The sequence below is a fragment of the Equus asinus genome, chromosome 25 (assembly GCF_041296235.1).
Source record: "Equus asinus isolate D_3611 breed Donkey chromosome 25, EquAss-T2T_v2, whole genome shotgun sequence".
Lineage (NCBI taxonomy): Eukaryota > Metazoa > Chordata > Mammalia > Perissodactyla > Equidae > Equus > Equus asinus.
In genome coordinates, this window is record NC_091814.1 from 22,264,921 (window position 1) to 22,278,201 (window position 13,281).

A 13,281-nucleotide genomic window follows, 5' to 3' on the forward strand; every position below is an offset into this window, starting at 1 on the left:
ATGGTTAGCTCAGGGCAAATCTTCCTCACAAAAAATAATAATAATAATAATGTACACTTTAAATTACACATTATTATAAACTATAATGATCACAACAAAATAATTGAAAAAAACAGAGGAAACGTACTTAATCACAAATTATTGGAAACATTCCTCTTGAGATTAGGAATAAAAAATAGATGTTGAAAATTACCATTTTCATTCAAGTGAAGGTGCTATACAGTAGAATGAAACCAAAATAATCTGAGTCCACACTGATACAAATAAATAAATGAGTGAATGAGAAGAGAAAGTTTTTCCTTTAGAGTAGAATGCCATGAACAAACTAGGGAGAATGATGGAATTAGAAAACCACCATTTGATAAACTATCAGAGTAATAATTAATTCAGCCAAGAAACATTGATGGATACTAAAACTAGTGAATGAAAATTTGATGGGGAATTGTATATTTATATAGTCTTGAAGTATCTTCTCACAACATGTTTATTAACTACAAAGAGAAAAAGTAACTTTAAATGGATAAAATCAAATGAAACCACTTTAATCAAGTGATCAAGTAATGGGACAAATCAAAATGTGTTCCTCTTGATGGAATACAATGAGATGAATTCAGCCTCAATTCTGTGATATTGCTGCCAAAAATTCATAACCTGAATCTAATCATTAGAAAACATCAGATAGAACCAAAGTGAGGAATATTCTGTCCTGTGTTGATGCAAATTACTAATAACTATTATATAGATAAGAGAAATAAGGTGAGGTTTACTTGAGCCAAGCTGAGGACTATAATCCAGGAAAGCAGTCTCCACAAAGGAGGAAAGTGTTCTGGAGAAGCATGGTTTTCAGTACAGTTTTACACATTTTTAGAACAAAGAACATACATTAAACATGCCCAGGATACATATTCATCAAAGTTTCAAAGAGATGTTCAGTGCAAAAAGCAGGTCAACTTGACCCTGATGTCTGGCAAATGGAATTTATCAATACTGGTGGGTGTTACCAATACTGGCATTGTAGGAGGGGAAGTATACATTCTTACCTCCAAAGAATGGATTCTTTTACTTTGAGATGTTTAGTGCATTCTTTTACTTTAATGTTTAAAGCAAATGTACAATGTACATTTGATAGCCAATAAGTCAGACTTCTTTAGTTCAAACTGAATCAGTTTTAAACCAGAATAGCTACCCCATAAACCTCAATATGTGAAAATTTCTTGTCACCTGTAACCCTTAAGTGTTAAGGTTGTGAAAATTAAGGAAAGACTAATAAATGCTCCAGATAGCAAAGGAGATTAAAGAAACATGACAAAAAATGCAACACATGATCCTGGACTGGAACTTTTTGCCATACAGGACATGATTGAGACAACTGGTGAAATTCGAATAGGATTTGTAAATTAGATAATAGTAATGCCTGACTTTTGATGGTTGTATTGAGGTTACATAAGAGAAGGTCTTTGTTTCCATGAATTATACTCTAAAATATTTGGGGGTGATGGAGCATGATGTTAGCAACTTACTCTTAAATGGTTCATAAAAAATCTTCGATATAGAGTTTTAAAATGGAAACATCTATGGAGTTAGAAATCAAAACAATGATTGCTTTTGATTGGGAAGCTGTGGCTGGGAGGGAAGATGAGGGACTTCTGGAATTTCTGGATCTGGGTGATGGTTACATGAGTACTTTCACCTTGGGAAAATTCATCTAGCTATACACTCATGATTCATGCATTTTTCTATATGCATGTAAGGGAGGAAGACATTTCCTCTACCCACTCTAGGTCCTTCTGGCCAGATAATGAATTAAATTTACATGAGAGAGAACAACAGGAGAAAATTAAACAAAGCTTTATAACATGTATACACAGGAGAGACCCAGAAAAACTGAGCAACTCACCAAAACGGTGGAAGCTCTCACCTTAAATACCATCCTCAGCTAAAGACAAAGGAGGATGTTGGGCATGGGGGGAGTCAGTTATGGGAGATTACCAGAAAAGCACAGTAAGCAAGAGTAAGGTTATTATGCAGATTTAAGTCCTTGCCTTCAGCATTGATAAGAGTTTCTAGAGACAAGGTCATCCCCCCTTCTTCCTGGTAGAGAGAGGGAGACACCTTTACAGATGGAGATTTCCTTTACAAATGTAAGTGTCTCCTTACAAAGGGTTAAATTCTGCTTTTCAGAGTTTCTCTCATGTCTGCAGTCTTTAAAAGTAACCAGCCCAAAATAATCCTCATGCCAAAGAGACATATCTTGGGGTGGCCAATTCCAGTCCCTGACATGTACATTATTTTAGTGGAGGAAAATAATTTCCCTCTACTGTTCTAGGTTCTTGGCTGAGACCCCTGTTTAATAAAAGAAAAATTATCAAGAAAAAAACAAAGTTTAATAATGGGTATATCTCCTGTATACACAGGAAATACACAGCAAAGCCGAGTAACTCCCTGAAACGGCCTGAGCCATCACCTTAAATACCATCTCCAGCTAAAGATGAAAGAAAATTTGGGGGTTGATGGTTATGGGACACACGGTAAACAGGGTAAGGTCTTTACACAGATTTCAGTGATTGCCTTCTCCATTAATAAGCAATTTCTAGAGATTTAGAGTCATCTTTCTTTTCCTGGAACAGAGAGGGAAACACCCTTACATCTGGAGATTTCCATTATAAATGTAAATGTCTCTTACAAAAGGGTATTTTCTACTCAGTTTTCAGAGCTTCTCTTGTGTCTGCTGTTTCTTAAAAATAACCAGCTTGAGGGGCTTGCCCAGTGGTGCAGAAGTTAAGTGGACACATTCTGCTTTGGCAGCCCTGGGTTCACGGGTTCAGATCCTGGGTGCAGACATGGCACTGCTTGGCACACCATGCTGTGATAGACATCCCACATATGAAGTAGAGGAAGATTGGCATGGATGTTAGCTCAGGGCCAGTCTTCCTCAGCAAAAAGAGGAGGATTAGCAGCAGTTAGCTTAAGGCTAATCTTTGTCAAAAAAAAAAAAAAAAAAACAAAGTAAAAAAATAACCAGCTTGAAATACTTGTGGGGGATGAGAATTTGCCACCTCAAAATGTGTCTCTTCGGCTTGAGTATTTTTAAGAACAAAAGAATCAGAAAGAAACTTTGACCTTCCTCCTAACTGCCTGAAAGAATTCAAGATAAAAGACCTGTCCCAGGAAGGAGCTACCACCATAGGTAACTCTGTGGTAGACAGGAAGGCACTTAGCAAGGCCAAAGTTCTCTCTTGGGTCCCACTGTCTATAGATGACCCAGCAAACATTTGTTTACCAAACATTTGCTTTTCCATCTCCGTGTGAATTGCCTTCCACCCCTTTGAAGCTCCAAACCACTACTCCCAATACCCTCCTTTGTCTTTAGCTGAAGATGGTATTCAAGGTGGTGGCCATTTTGGCAAGTTACTCAGTTTTTCTGGGTTTCTCTCATATATACAAGTTATTAAATTTGTTTTGTTTTTTTCCTGTTATTCTGTCTTATGTCAATTTAATTCTTAGACCAGCCAAAAGTACCTAGAGGGTAGAGGAGTGTTTCTTCCTCTCCTACATAACCAATATGCCAAAGAGGCATATTTTGGGGTGGCACATTCTGCTCTCCTACATTATACCTTGATTTTAAAACAAAAGAGACCCTAGTCAAAGCTAAACATCAATAAGTCAGCACAAGTTTTAAACACACACACGTATTTGGGGAGAAATCTTCCTCTTATCAAGAAGTTCCTTGTGCTACAATATTTTCCATATCCTAGAGGAAAATTCACCAGTAGGCATCTTGCCTCTTGTTATGGAAACTAACACTAGGAATACTTCTGTCTCTTTGAAAAATTTAGAGATTTGTACTGGTCTGCAATTGGCAGATTTCTCCTGAAGCTGCCTGATCACCCTGCTGTCTATTCCATTTATTCTCAATAATTTTTTAATTTCCATTTCCCTACCTGCTTTACTCACAGAAGCATAACTCTGAATCAAGTGTGGACTCTGTTTGTGGCCATTACCTTCATTCTCTAAGGGGCAGGCTAACACACATTTATAACAGGCCTTTCTGTGAGCAAAACTATGGTCTTACAACTTCCAATTCTTTAAGTATTTCTCCATCTTCAGCAGCATTCATATCATTTCTTTGCTGCTGCTGCCTTCTCCAGAATTAATTAATTCATCAAATATTTATTGAGAACATTCTATGAGCCATACCATTCTAGAAACTGGAATACAAAAGAGAATAATGTCTCTGCTCTCATGGAAATTACAATCTGGTAGAGGAGAAAACAATAAATAAACAATGGTCCCCCCAGTTTCTTTTCTTTTTTTCAGATAGTGTTGTCTGCTTAGAAATCAATAGTAGGTCATGAAAGAGACTGGGGAAGTTCCTTTGTAACGAGAGGACATCTGATCAGAGTGATGTGGAACCAGCCATTTGAGGATCTAGAGAAAGAGCAAACACAAAGCTTTGTGGAAAGAAATCAAGCACATTTAAACTTACTGTCATGTAAATTCTAGGTGACCTTAAGTTCGACCTTAAGTTCGTCTGATGTGTGTGGTTTTGTTCCTGTTTCTGTGGTTTGACTGCTTATCCCAAGCACGTAAAGCTAGTGCCTGTCACATCACAGGCATTCAATATATATACGTGGAAGAAATTGTAGGGGAGGAAGAATTATTCCTCTACCCTCTAGGTTCTTCTGGCTGGTCTAAGAATTAAATTGGCATGAGACAGAATAACAGGAAAAAGTCAAACAAATTTAATAACATGTATACTTGGGAGAAACCCAGGAAAACTGAGTAACTTGCCAAAATGGCCAAGGCCACCACCTTAAATAGGATCTTCAGCTAAAAGCAAAGGGGGCTGTTGGGGATAGTAGTTCAAGACTTCAAAGGGGAGGAAGGCAATTCACATGGAGAGAGGAAAGCAAATGTTTGGTAAACAAATGTTTCTGAGCCATCTGTAGACAATGGGACCTGAGAGAGAACTTTGATAAAATGGGCCTTGCTAGGTGCCCTCCTGTCTACCACACCTAGAGTTATCTATGGTGAGAGCTCCTTCCTGGGACAGGCCTTCTGTCTTAAATTCTTTCAGGCAGTTAGGGGGAAGGTCAAAGTTTCTTTCTGATTCTTTTGTTCTTAAAAATACTCAAGCCAAAGAGACATATTTTGGGGTGGCAAATCCTGATCCCCACAAAATGAAAAAAATGGGAGAAGGGCTGGAATCTGGGAGTGAAAGAGAAAGGTGTGAGCCTGTGACAAGGAAACACAGGACCTCCAGGGCCAGGGAAACGGTTGGAGTTTATTCTAAATGCAATGGGAAACCTTTGCAGGTTTTTCATCTGGCGGGGCCTTGATCTTACTTACATTTGAAAAGATCATTCTCTCTGCTCAAGAGGAATAAGGAAGCCTTGTGGAAATGCTTCCTCTTTGAGTCTGACCTCCCAGTCAGAGGTCAGTGGAGTTTGGATTTGTACTGTGTATTGAGCGCTTCCAAAGCCTTTCTTCTCAGGGGTTCAGTGGTGACCCCTGTGTCCTCCGGCCCTGCTCCGCCCTGGCCACCACCTTTCCTCAGATTTAGAGTTTCCAGGCCCAAAGTGACTTGGGCTATTCAATGATACAGAAACCTTTCTTTCTACCTTCTTTTCCTCAGAAGTTTGATCTGATGCTGCTTCCTCTAATGTCCCACTTCCTTTCTCTCTATGGCTCCTCTGTTCTTTTGAAGCGAGCCCGCTGCTGAGCTGCAAAAGCTGCAGCCAGCTGCCCACACTGATCCTGCTCCTATTACCCCCTGTAGGGCCAACATGGACTGGATCACAGTATCTTCCTTTCCTTTTCCATTTCCTGTTGTTTTGACTGCAGAATAAAACCTGTCTTTTAAGTTGATTTCATCCTCCCTTAGTTTCTGATGTTCTCTTAAAAATTCAAGTGAGAGTTTTCTGACCACACGCCAAATTCTGGAGCCTCCTCGCCCTCTCACCGTCATCTTCATTCTCTGAGCAACCCTGGTTCCAGCAGCCACAAGTATTCCAGGCACACGCCTTTCAAATGTTCCCCTTGTCCCATAAGTCTGTGATAATTTTCATGATTTATTTTCTCTACCACAAGCTGCCACATGGCCCATAGAGTCCAAGTCTCCCTTCTCCTACACCTGTTCATTGATGGATCCCTTCTGCCTACTGGGTCTCTCATTCAGCGCCTGGGTCTTTGAAATCCACAATCATGATCAAGCCAATAATATTATTAGTAAATCATAGATAACATGCATTGAGCACTAGTTATGCGGTAGTAAAGTAGGCCCTATATTATCCCCATTTTAAAGGTGAGGAAACCTGAAGAATACAGTGTTTTAAATAACTTGCCCAAGGTCACACACCATTGAGTTAGATGGAACAAGGATCTAAGCTCAGGCAGTCTGTTATCTTAAACTCTGGGTAAAAGGTTGTGGAGGAGTGAGAGGGGCCCTTTAAGAAACTGCAAATGAGCCATACAAATGTACAGATTAGACCTTCAGTAGTCCCACTTTGACCTTGAACATGAGTGAAGCATATTGAGAGGAACAGTATCTAGTTCTGCCTGTCAATGCCTGGCACTCACAATACAAAAGCCAAAGATTCCAGGCATCAGGACTCAGTTTGTTTTGAGTGAACCTGCCCCAGTTCCTGGGGAACTTCACAATTTTTTGAGTTGGAACTCCTGGATAAGCCTACCCCGGTTCCAAGTGTAAACCCCATCCCCAATGAGAGCGGACCCTTCGTGCGGTAGGTGAGAGATTGTTCACTGTTCTGTTACTGCTCTGACAAGCCTGAAGTCCTGCCCAGGTCCCCTTGCTGTTGCTTGTAGGTAAAGAACCACAAAGTCCAGACCTCTCAGTAGAGGAGCTTCTGTCTCTCATCATGGTACACTTAGAGCTCTGAGGGGCAATCTCATCTCTTCCCCTGTGGGTTCCAAAGGAGCTGAGAAATAGACACAGGACTCAAATAAGGATCATAACATCAGCCTTGTGGCTGGCAAAGAATCCAGCCTGGATTGAAAGTAAGGAAGGCCTTCCCGAAACTTTTCCCCTTCAGATCTAAGCTCCAGGACAGAGCAGCAACAAGAATCTCCATCTGCTTCACATCTGGTGGAGAGCAAAGGATTCCAGGGCCCAGAGAGAGCTGTCACATGCTTATGAAATCTGGCCCCTGAGTGAACCAATGGAGGTCAGATGGGGGACATGGCACCCACAGGCTAAGTCCCTCCTCCTTCCACAGGGAGGAGCCAGTCAGAGGGAGACGGAAGATTCCCCAGCCTGTGACCCTCTCCAAAAGAACCTGGTCTTGCCTAATTATGTTGCTATTATTAACTGTGTCCTCCCTCGCACTCCAGGTCATTCTATTGAGAGGGAAATGAAGACACAAATATCTGAGAAAGTACACCTATGAGAGTCTGGGACAACTGGCAGAAATTGGGGGAGATGGGGTCACTTAAAGGGGAGTTGCAGGATGTCCACGCTGGGGCTGTATGACTAGAAACTCCTAACATAAACATAAGTCCACCAGCCAGCCAGCTTAAATTGTTAGGGAACTTAATGGCAGCCAGGTAAGCAGGAAGGGGACTCAGAGAAGTCACTCCCCACACTGTATTTGAATAGGAGGACTGAAAAGTACTAAAATAAAGAAGAAAATTGTTTAAAACCTGTAAAAGATTTATTTCAAAAAAAGATTGATCACAGGAAAATTTAGAAAATTTTAGACAGCAACTGTATTAAATTCTCAAGCAAATTGAAGAAACCAGAGACAATGGAAGATGAGAGTCGATTAAAACATACCAAATCCTGGAAAGAATTTAAGACAACTCAAAAAGCACTGCAGAATTTTAAATGGCATTAGAAACACTAAAGATCCCAATATGCCAAACAGAAAAGCAAATCATTAATGTGGAGGATAGTTTTGAAAGAATAAAAATAAAAGAAATTTAAAAAATAAAAATTCAAAATATAAGGATATACAGATAAAAGTGATCTGAGTGATGATAAATGAGAAAGAAAAATAATGGAACTCTCACAAGAAAAAATAGAACAAATTAAACAGAAACAACAATAAAACATTTCTTTTTAGATTTTTGAAACTTCAAATTGAAAGGATTAGGAATTAAAGATAATTCTAACTTATAATGATCACATCCCGATGGTAGGGGAAGAATGTTAGAAAAATTCTACTCCTATGTCCTTTAGATAATTCAATAAAGCACAATAAAATGGGGTGGGTCAGACCATAGAGGGAAATGAAAATGCTGGCAAGACTACAAATAAACACATGCAGTCTTTCAGGAGAAAAAAAAATGTTGGCTCTCCGGCTCTTAGACACCTAAAATGCAGTGGCTCTCAACCTTGGCTGAACATTGGAATCACTTGGAGAGCTTTAAAAAATGTAGATGCTTGGGGCCCACCTCCACAAAATCAGATTTCATTGGCCTGGAGTGTGGCCTGTTAATTCTAATGTGCAGCCCTGAATAAGACCCTCTGCTCTGCACTACCCTTGCGATGATGAAAACAGTGGAGAAGGGGGAGGGAAATATAGTCCCCCCTGGGCATGGGAGCTGTGTATGTAAGACAATAAAACATCAGAGCGAAAGATGAGGAAAAACTAAGGTGTAATCCCCAGGAGGCAACTTCAGGATTCACAAAAGGGCCTCAGGACCACAGCTGGGGCTTGATGAACACTTCACCGTATGCTTTATACTTCAGCTCCTGCCAGTCTATGACATTAGGACTGAAGACGCTACCCTGATAGACATTGTTAATCTCATCTGGTGACAGCACAAAGTCCCACATGTTCACATCTCCAATGTCTCCCACGAAAGACTGGCCTTTGTCAAAGCCCCCAGCAAAGGAATCCTGCTCCTGTCCCAGGATGATGCTTGCGTCTGTCTCCACATTATATCCCTTCTTCAGACTCTTCCTCACCATGGGCTTCCCATCTACCCAGAGCTCTGTAATCCCTGAGTGGGACTCCCAGGTGACACAGAAGTGCATTGGTGCAGGAGAACGCTCAGGAAGCTTGAAAAAGACGTCAGCTCCACCCACGCTTACACTGTATGCTCCTTTCTGTCCCTTGAAGAGGAGGATCTCATTATTTTGCTTCTTTGTGGCATAAGAGAAGAGGCTATAATCACGGGTCAGGTCGGTATAGGCTTGCAGGCACACGGTGAAGGCTGTGAGTGGCTTCCTTAGCTCTGCAGTCAGAGACACATAGGAATTTCCTGACTCTTTGGGGAACACAAAGGCCTGTTTGGACATGTCTGTAGGATAGAAAACAGAGAGGGGAAATGTCAGCAGTTGAGCTTTGTTAAAAAACAAAATTCAGGTGAGTAAATCTAAAGCTCTAATTGGCTTTATTCGACGATTCATGAGGCAGGCAGCATCCTATCTAGCAGATGGAAGGAGCTTCAAAGAGCTCTACAAAATGAAAGCCTTTTATAGGCAGAAGGGGGCAGGACGAGGAAGTTTCTAGCAAAGAGTGGATGATTTCAGGCAAAGCCGCCTTCCTGGGTAAGGAAGGGGTCTTACCGTGTTACCTCACTACTACTGACCAGGCTAAAAGTGCGCAATCCCAGGTTAAAAGTGCGCTAAAACCACAATTAGTTTAGGTATTAAGTCTTGGCTCGCTGACATGGGGCTTAACACAAGAGACTCCATTTTGGGCCTGTTGTCTCTTTTTTAACAGCTTGTTAGGCCACAAAGATGTATTCTCTCACTATATAGAAAGAAACTGGATTTAGAAACGACAGACTGCCCTCTTCCCCAGACCATGACCCCTCCCCGATGCTGGCCGCTTTCCCTAACTTGGCTTTGCACAGTCTAAGCTCGAGACAAGAACTCAGCTACCATCTGAAGCAGTGCCTACCTCTCTGGGAAAAAGCACTGGAGAGGCTGATGACGATCAAGAAACACAGCAACAGCTTCTGCATGTTCCCTCCTTGCAGTCACTGTGCCTAGAATCCTGAGATATCCTCCTGGAAGAAGGTATCAGCAGCTGAGATTCTGGGCTTGGTCCTCTGAGATCTCTCTGTCTCAGGGCTGCTCCATCTTGACCTTATATGTGCAACTGTCAGAGTGGCTCAACTGACGGGTTAATGATTTTCCAAAATTGCCACTTGGAGCCATGAATCAAAGCTCTAAGAGCAAATAAAACAAGATAAATCACAAAATGAGAGATCAATATGGGTTATTTATTAGAGACTCTGTGGTGTCCGCTGGTGCTCCAAGAGCTCTGTGTGGCAATGCTTGGTGAATTAAAACAGTCACATTCTGGGAATCCATTCTGGGGAAGAGCCATACAATATGGGGACGGGAGAGGCTTTATTCACAAAGGCAACCATAACATTACTTAGGAGAGTGAAAAATCAGAAAATTGGGGCATATTTCAGTAAATTGTATATATCTACATCCACTAAATAGAATGGAAAGTCATTTAAAAAATAGTTGTGAATTTTATGTTACAACATGTTAAAATGCTTATGATACTATAAGAGAAAAAATAAATTTGTTTGTACACTATTTTTTAAAAGAAGTAACTAGTTTATTAAAAAAAAATCTATTAGGAATACCCCCAAACAATAAATGTTCTTATCATAGTGACATTATGGAGGATTTTTTTTTCCCCTCATTAGCAACGTTCCCATATGTGGCTATTGCTTCTAAAAAGAAGTGTGTGTGTGTGTGTGTGTGTGTATCTGTGTCTGTGTCTGTGTAAGAAACAAAGAAAGAGGAAATGAAGGTCAATAGTCCTTGAAGCTCCAAAGCTACTGTTTCATTTTATGAATAGGACACCCAGTCTGACTGTGGCTATTTGGCTTTACCCCAAGAATACCTAAAACAGAGAACAGCATCAGTTAGATACCCTGAGATATATGTATTTAGGTACAAAAGTACTTTGCAATAGGGGCTGGCCCCGTGGCCGAGTGGTTAAGTTCACGCACTCCGCTGCAGGCAGCCCAGTGTTTCGTTGGTTCGAATCCTGGGCGCGGACATGGCACTGCTCATCAGACCACGCTGAGGCAGCGTCCCACATGCCACAACTAGAAGAACCCACAACGAAGAATACACAACTATGTACCGGGGGGGCTTTGGGGAGAAAAAGGAAAAAATAAAATCTTTAAAAATAAAAAAAAATTTAAAAAAAAAGTACTTTGCAATATATAAACTCCTATATAAAACACTATAATTGCATGTATAAAGAATCTTGAGCTTATTCATATAGCCTCATCATGAGTTTTCCCATTGATATTCATTGAGAAATTAATAATAGAGGTTATTTCTCAATTGACTGGAAGAACCAACTAACATGTGGGTGGCATATTCTAAACACACAAGAAAAAAGAACTATTACAGATGGTAGTACATTTCTGGAAAGGTTTGTTTTCTAATGACGTACAGTTAAGTTTTCTTTTTAATTATCCTTTCTTAAACTTCTTGCGTCTTATTCTTAAACTATAAGATTGGCTTAAAGCAATTGCTTCAAAACCTTTCCGCTTCTTAGTCTAAACATTTGCAAAATAAAAGATATATACATGATCTGAACCAAAAAAAAATATGGAACATGTGAAAAGATTGGGACAAAGAAGGAAGAAGTTGTTTTCCCAATACCCAAATTGCTTTCTTGTTAGCAATGAGCTCCCCAGGTAAGTCAAAAGAATGTAACTAGCCATGTGACGCGTGGACTCTTTCGAAATATTACTGATTTCAAGGAGCCCACCACATTATCAGAACTATCTCCAAAATAGTTATCCTGAATAAGGCTTAAAACTGAAAAAGAAAGAGCTAGGGGCATAGAGATGTAGAGATAGGGAGAGGGAGAGCTAAAGCAATAGAAAGAGAAGAGAGAAAAAGTGGAAGACAGAAATTGAGAGACCTTCCCAATGAACCATTTCACAATCTAGCCCTGGTTCCAGCAACCTGCCAACACAGTCCCAGAACCACTCACATCATATGACAGAGCATTGGGTGAACTTTATCAGGAGAGAGGTGTAATAAGTCAGCTTTACCCTCATGTCAGATGTTTGCTACGGAGGCCTCTCCTCTCTTTCTCTTACGGCTTGTGATAACCCAATAAACATACCAAAGGATCGCGGGTTTTCTAGACATCTTGGCACTTTGGTTTCTCCCTGATTTAAAGCCCCAGTAGCTCAGACAAACACCTCAAATTGCAGAGATCCAAAGCACCAATTGAGGAAAAAGAAGAAAACATTCTAAGACAAACAGAATGTTTGTTATCATGGTGCAGCTTTACTGACTAAATAAAACATGGCAAATATAGTGTTATCACTTTACTTAATTCTAGAACAGCGCCGACTCTAGACCCCAGGGTTTCAGTAAAGAGTTTGGTATGCTCCCCCAATTGAAACTGAAACCACTAGAGCACAAGGAAAGGAGGAAGAAAGGGACACATCGGTCAGAAACAACCTCACAATCAGTCAGAGACAAGAGCCGTCTTTTCAAGAGTATCACTGAGATAGAACAGTGGATGCCCAGCCTCCACTGCTGGAGACTTGGCTGCACATTGTATCACCTAAGAAGCTTAAAGAAAACTGCTTCCTGGGTCTCACCACCAGAGAACCTGATGTAATGATCTGGGATGCGGCCTGGGCAGCTGGATTTTTAAAAGTTCCCCAGGTGATTATAGTATTAGCATGCAAAGGTGAGAATTGCTGGCTTAGAGAATTTCTTATATGATTCCATGCATTGGTTAATGCTTCCTAGGATATGAAATTATGTCTAAAGGCACACATGACATTGGAAAAGGTGGGGGTTTCTAAGTCAAAGAAGAACTTTGACAGTGTGTCAAAGGAATAATCTACCTAACATCATGTTGATGCTGAGGCTGAGTATGGTGTTTATGTGCAAGTCATTCTGCTAAACATATAATAGCAAAATGAAAAGTTGGTAGATCGCCTGTTGCCCAGAAATGGTAGTTAACAATTTGGATATATGGCATCCTGGAATGGCTTCCCCTTGAGAAAACATGCACACATCCCATACTCTCCCTCCCCCACTAGGAGTATAAGTGCAGAGTGTAAGCTTTTGTTGCATTTAGGGGTAGAGCACAGTGATTAGAAGCACAGGGCTCTGTGGCCACATTGCCTGGGTTCAATCCAAGCTCTGGGCAAGTTAATTAACCTCTCTAGACTTCAGTTTCCTTCTCTGTAAAATGAGGGCTATAAAAGGGTACTTACCTCATAGGGTTGTCATTAAACTAATAGACGCATGTGAAGGACTTAGAACAGTGCCCAGGACATGGTAAGAGCTCAGTATGTGTA

At 40.7% G+C, this 13,281-nt stretch overlaps 1 protein-coding gene and 1 long non-coding RNA gene across 3 annotated transcripts in view; both read right to left on the bottom strand.

Annotated features, from left to right (window-relative positions):
- Nucleotides 1-13,281, bottom strand: part of LOC139041975 (uncharacterized) — a 137,047-nt gene that overhangs the window by 107,520 nt on the left and 16,246 nt on the right. The window lies entirely within an intron of this gene.
- Nucleotides 7,649-13,281, bottom strand: part of CRP (C-reactive protein) — a 42,499-nt gene continuing 36,866 nt past the window's right edge. For both annotated transcript variants that reach the window (XM_070497194.1, XM_014848317.3), the window contains 2 exons: nucleotides 9,870-10,140; nucleotides 7,649-9,264 (listed from right to left, as the gene is read on the bottom strand). In XM_070497194.1, the coding sequence (XP_070353295.1) occupies nucleotides 8,657-9,264; nucleotides 9,870-9,933 (672 nt within the window). In that variant the 5' untranslated portion in view covers nucleotides 9,934-10,140 and the 3' untranslated portion in view covers nucleotides 7,649-8,656. The remainder of the gene's footprint in view (nucleotides 9,265-9,869; nucleotides 10,141-13,281) is intronic.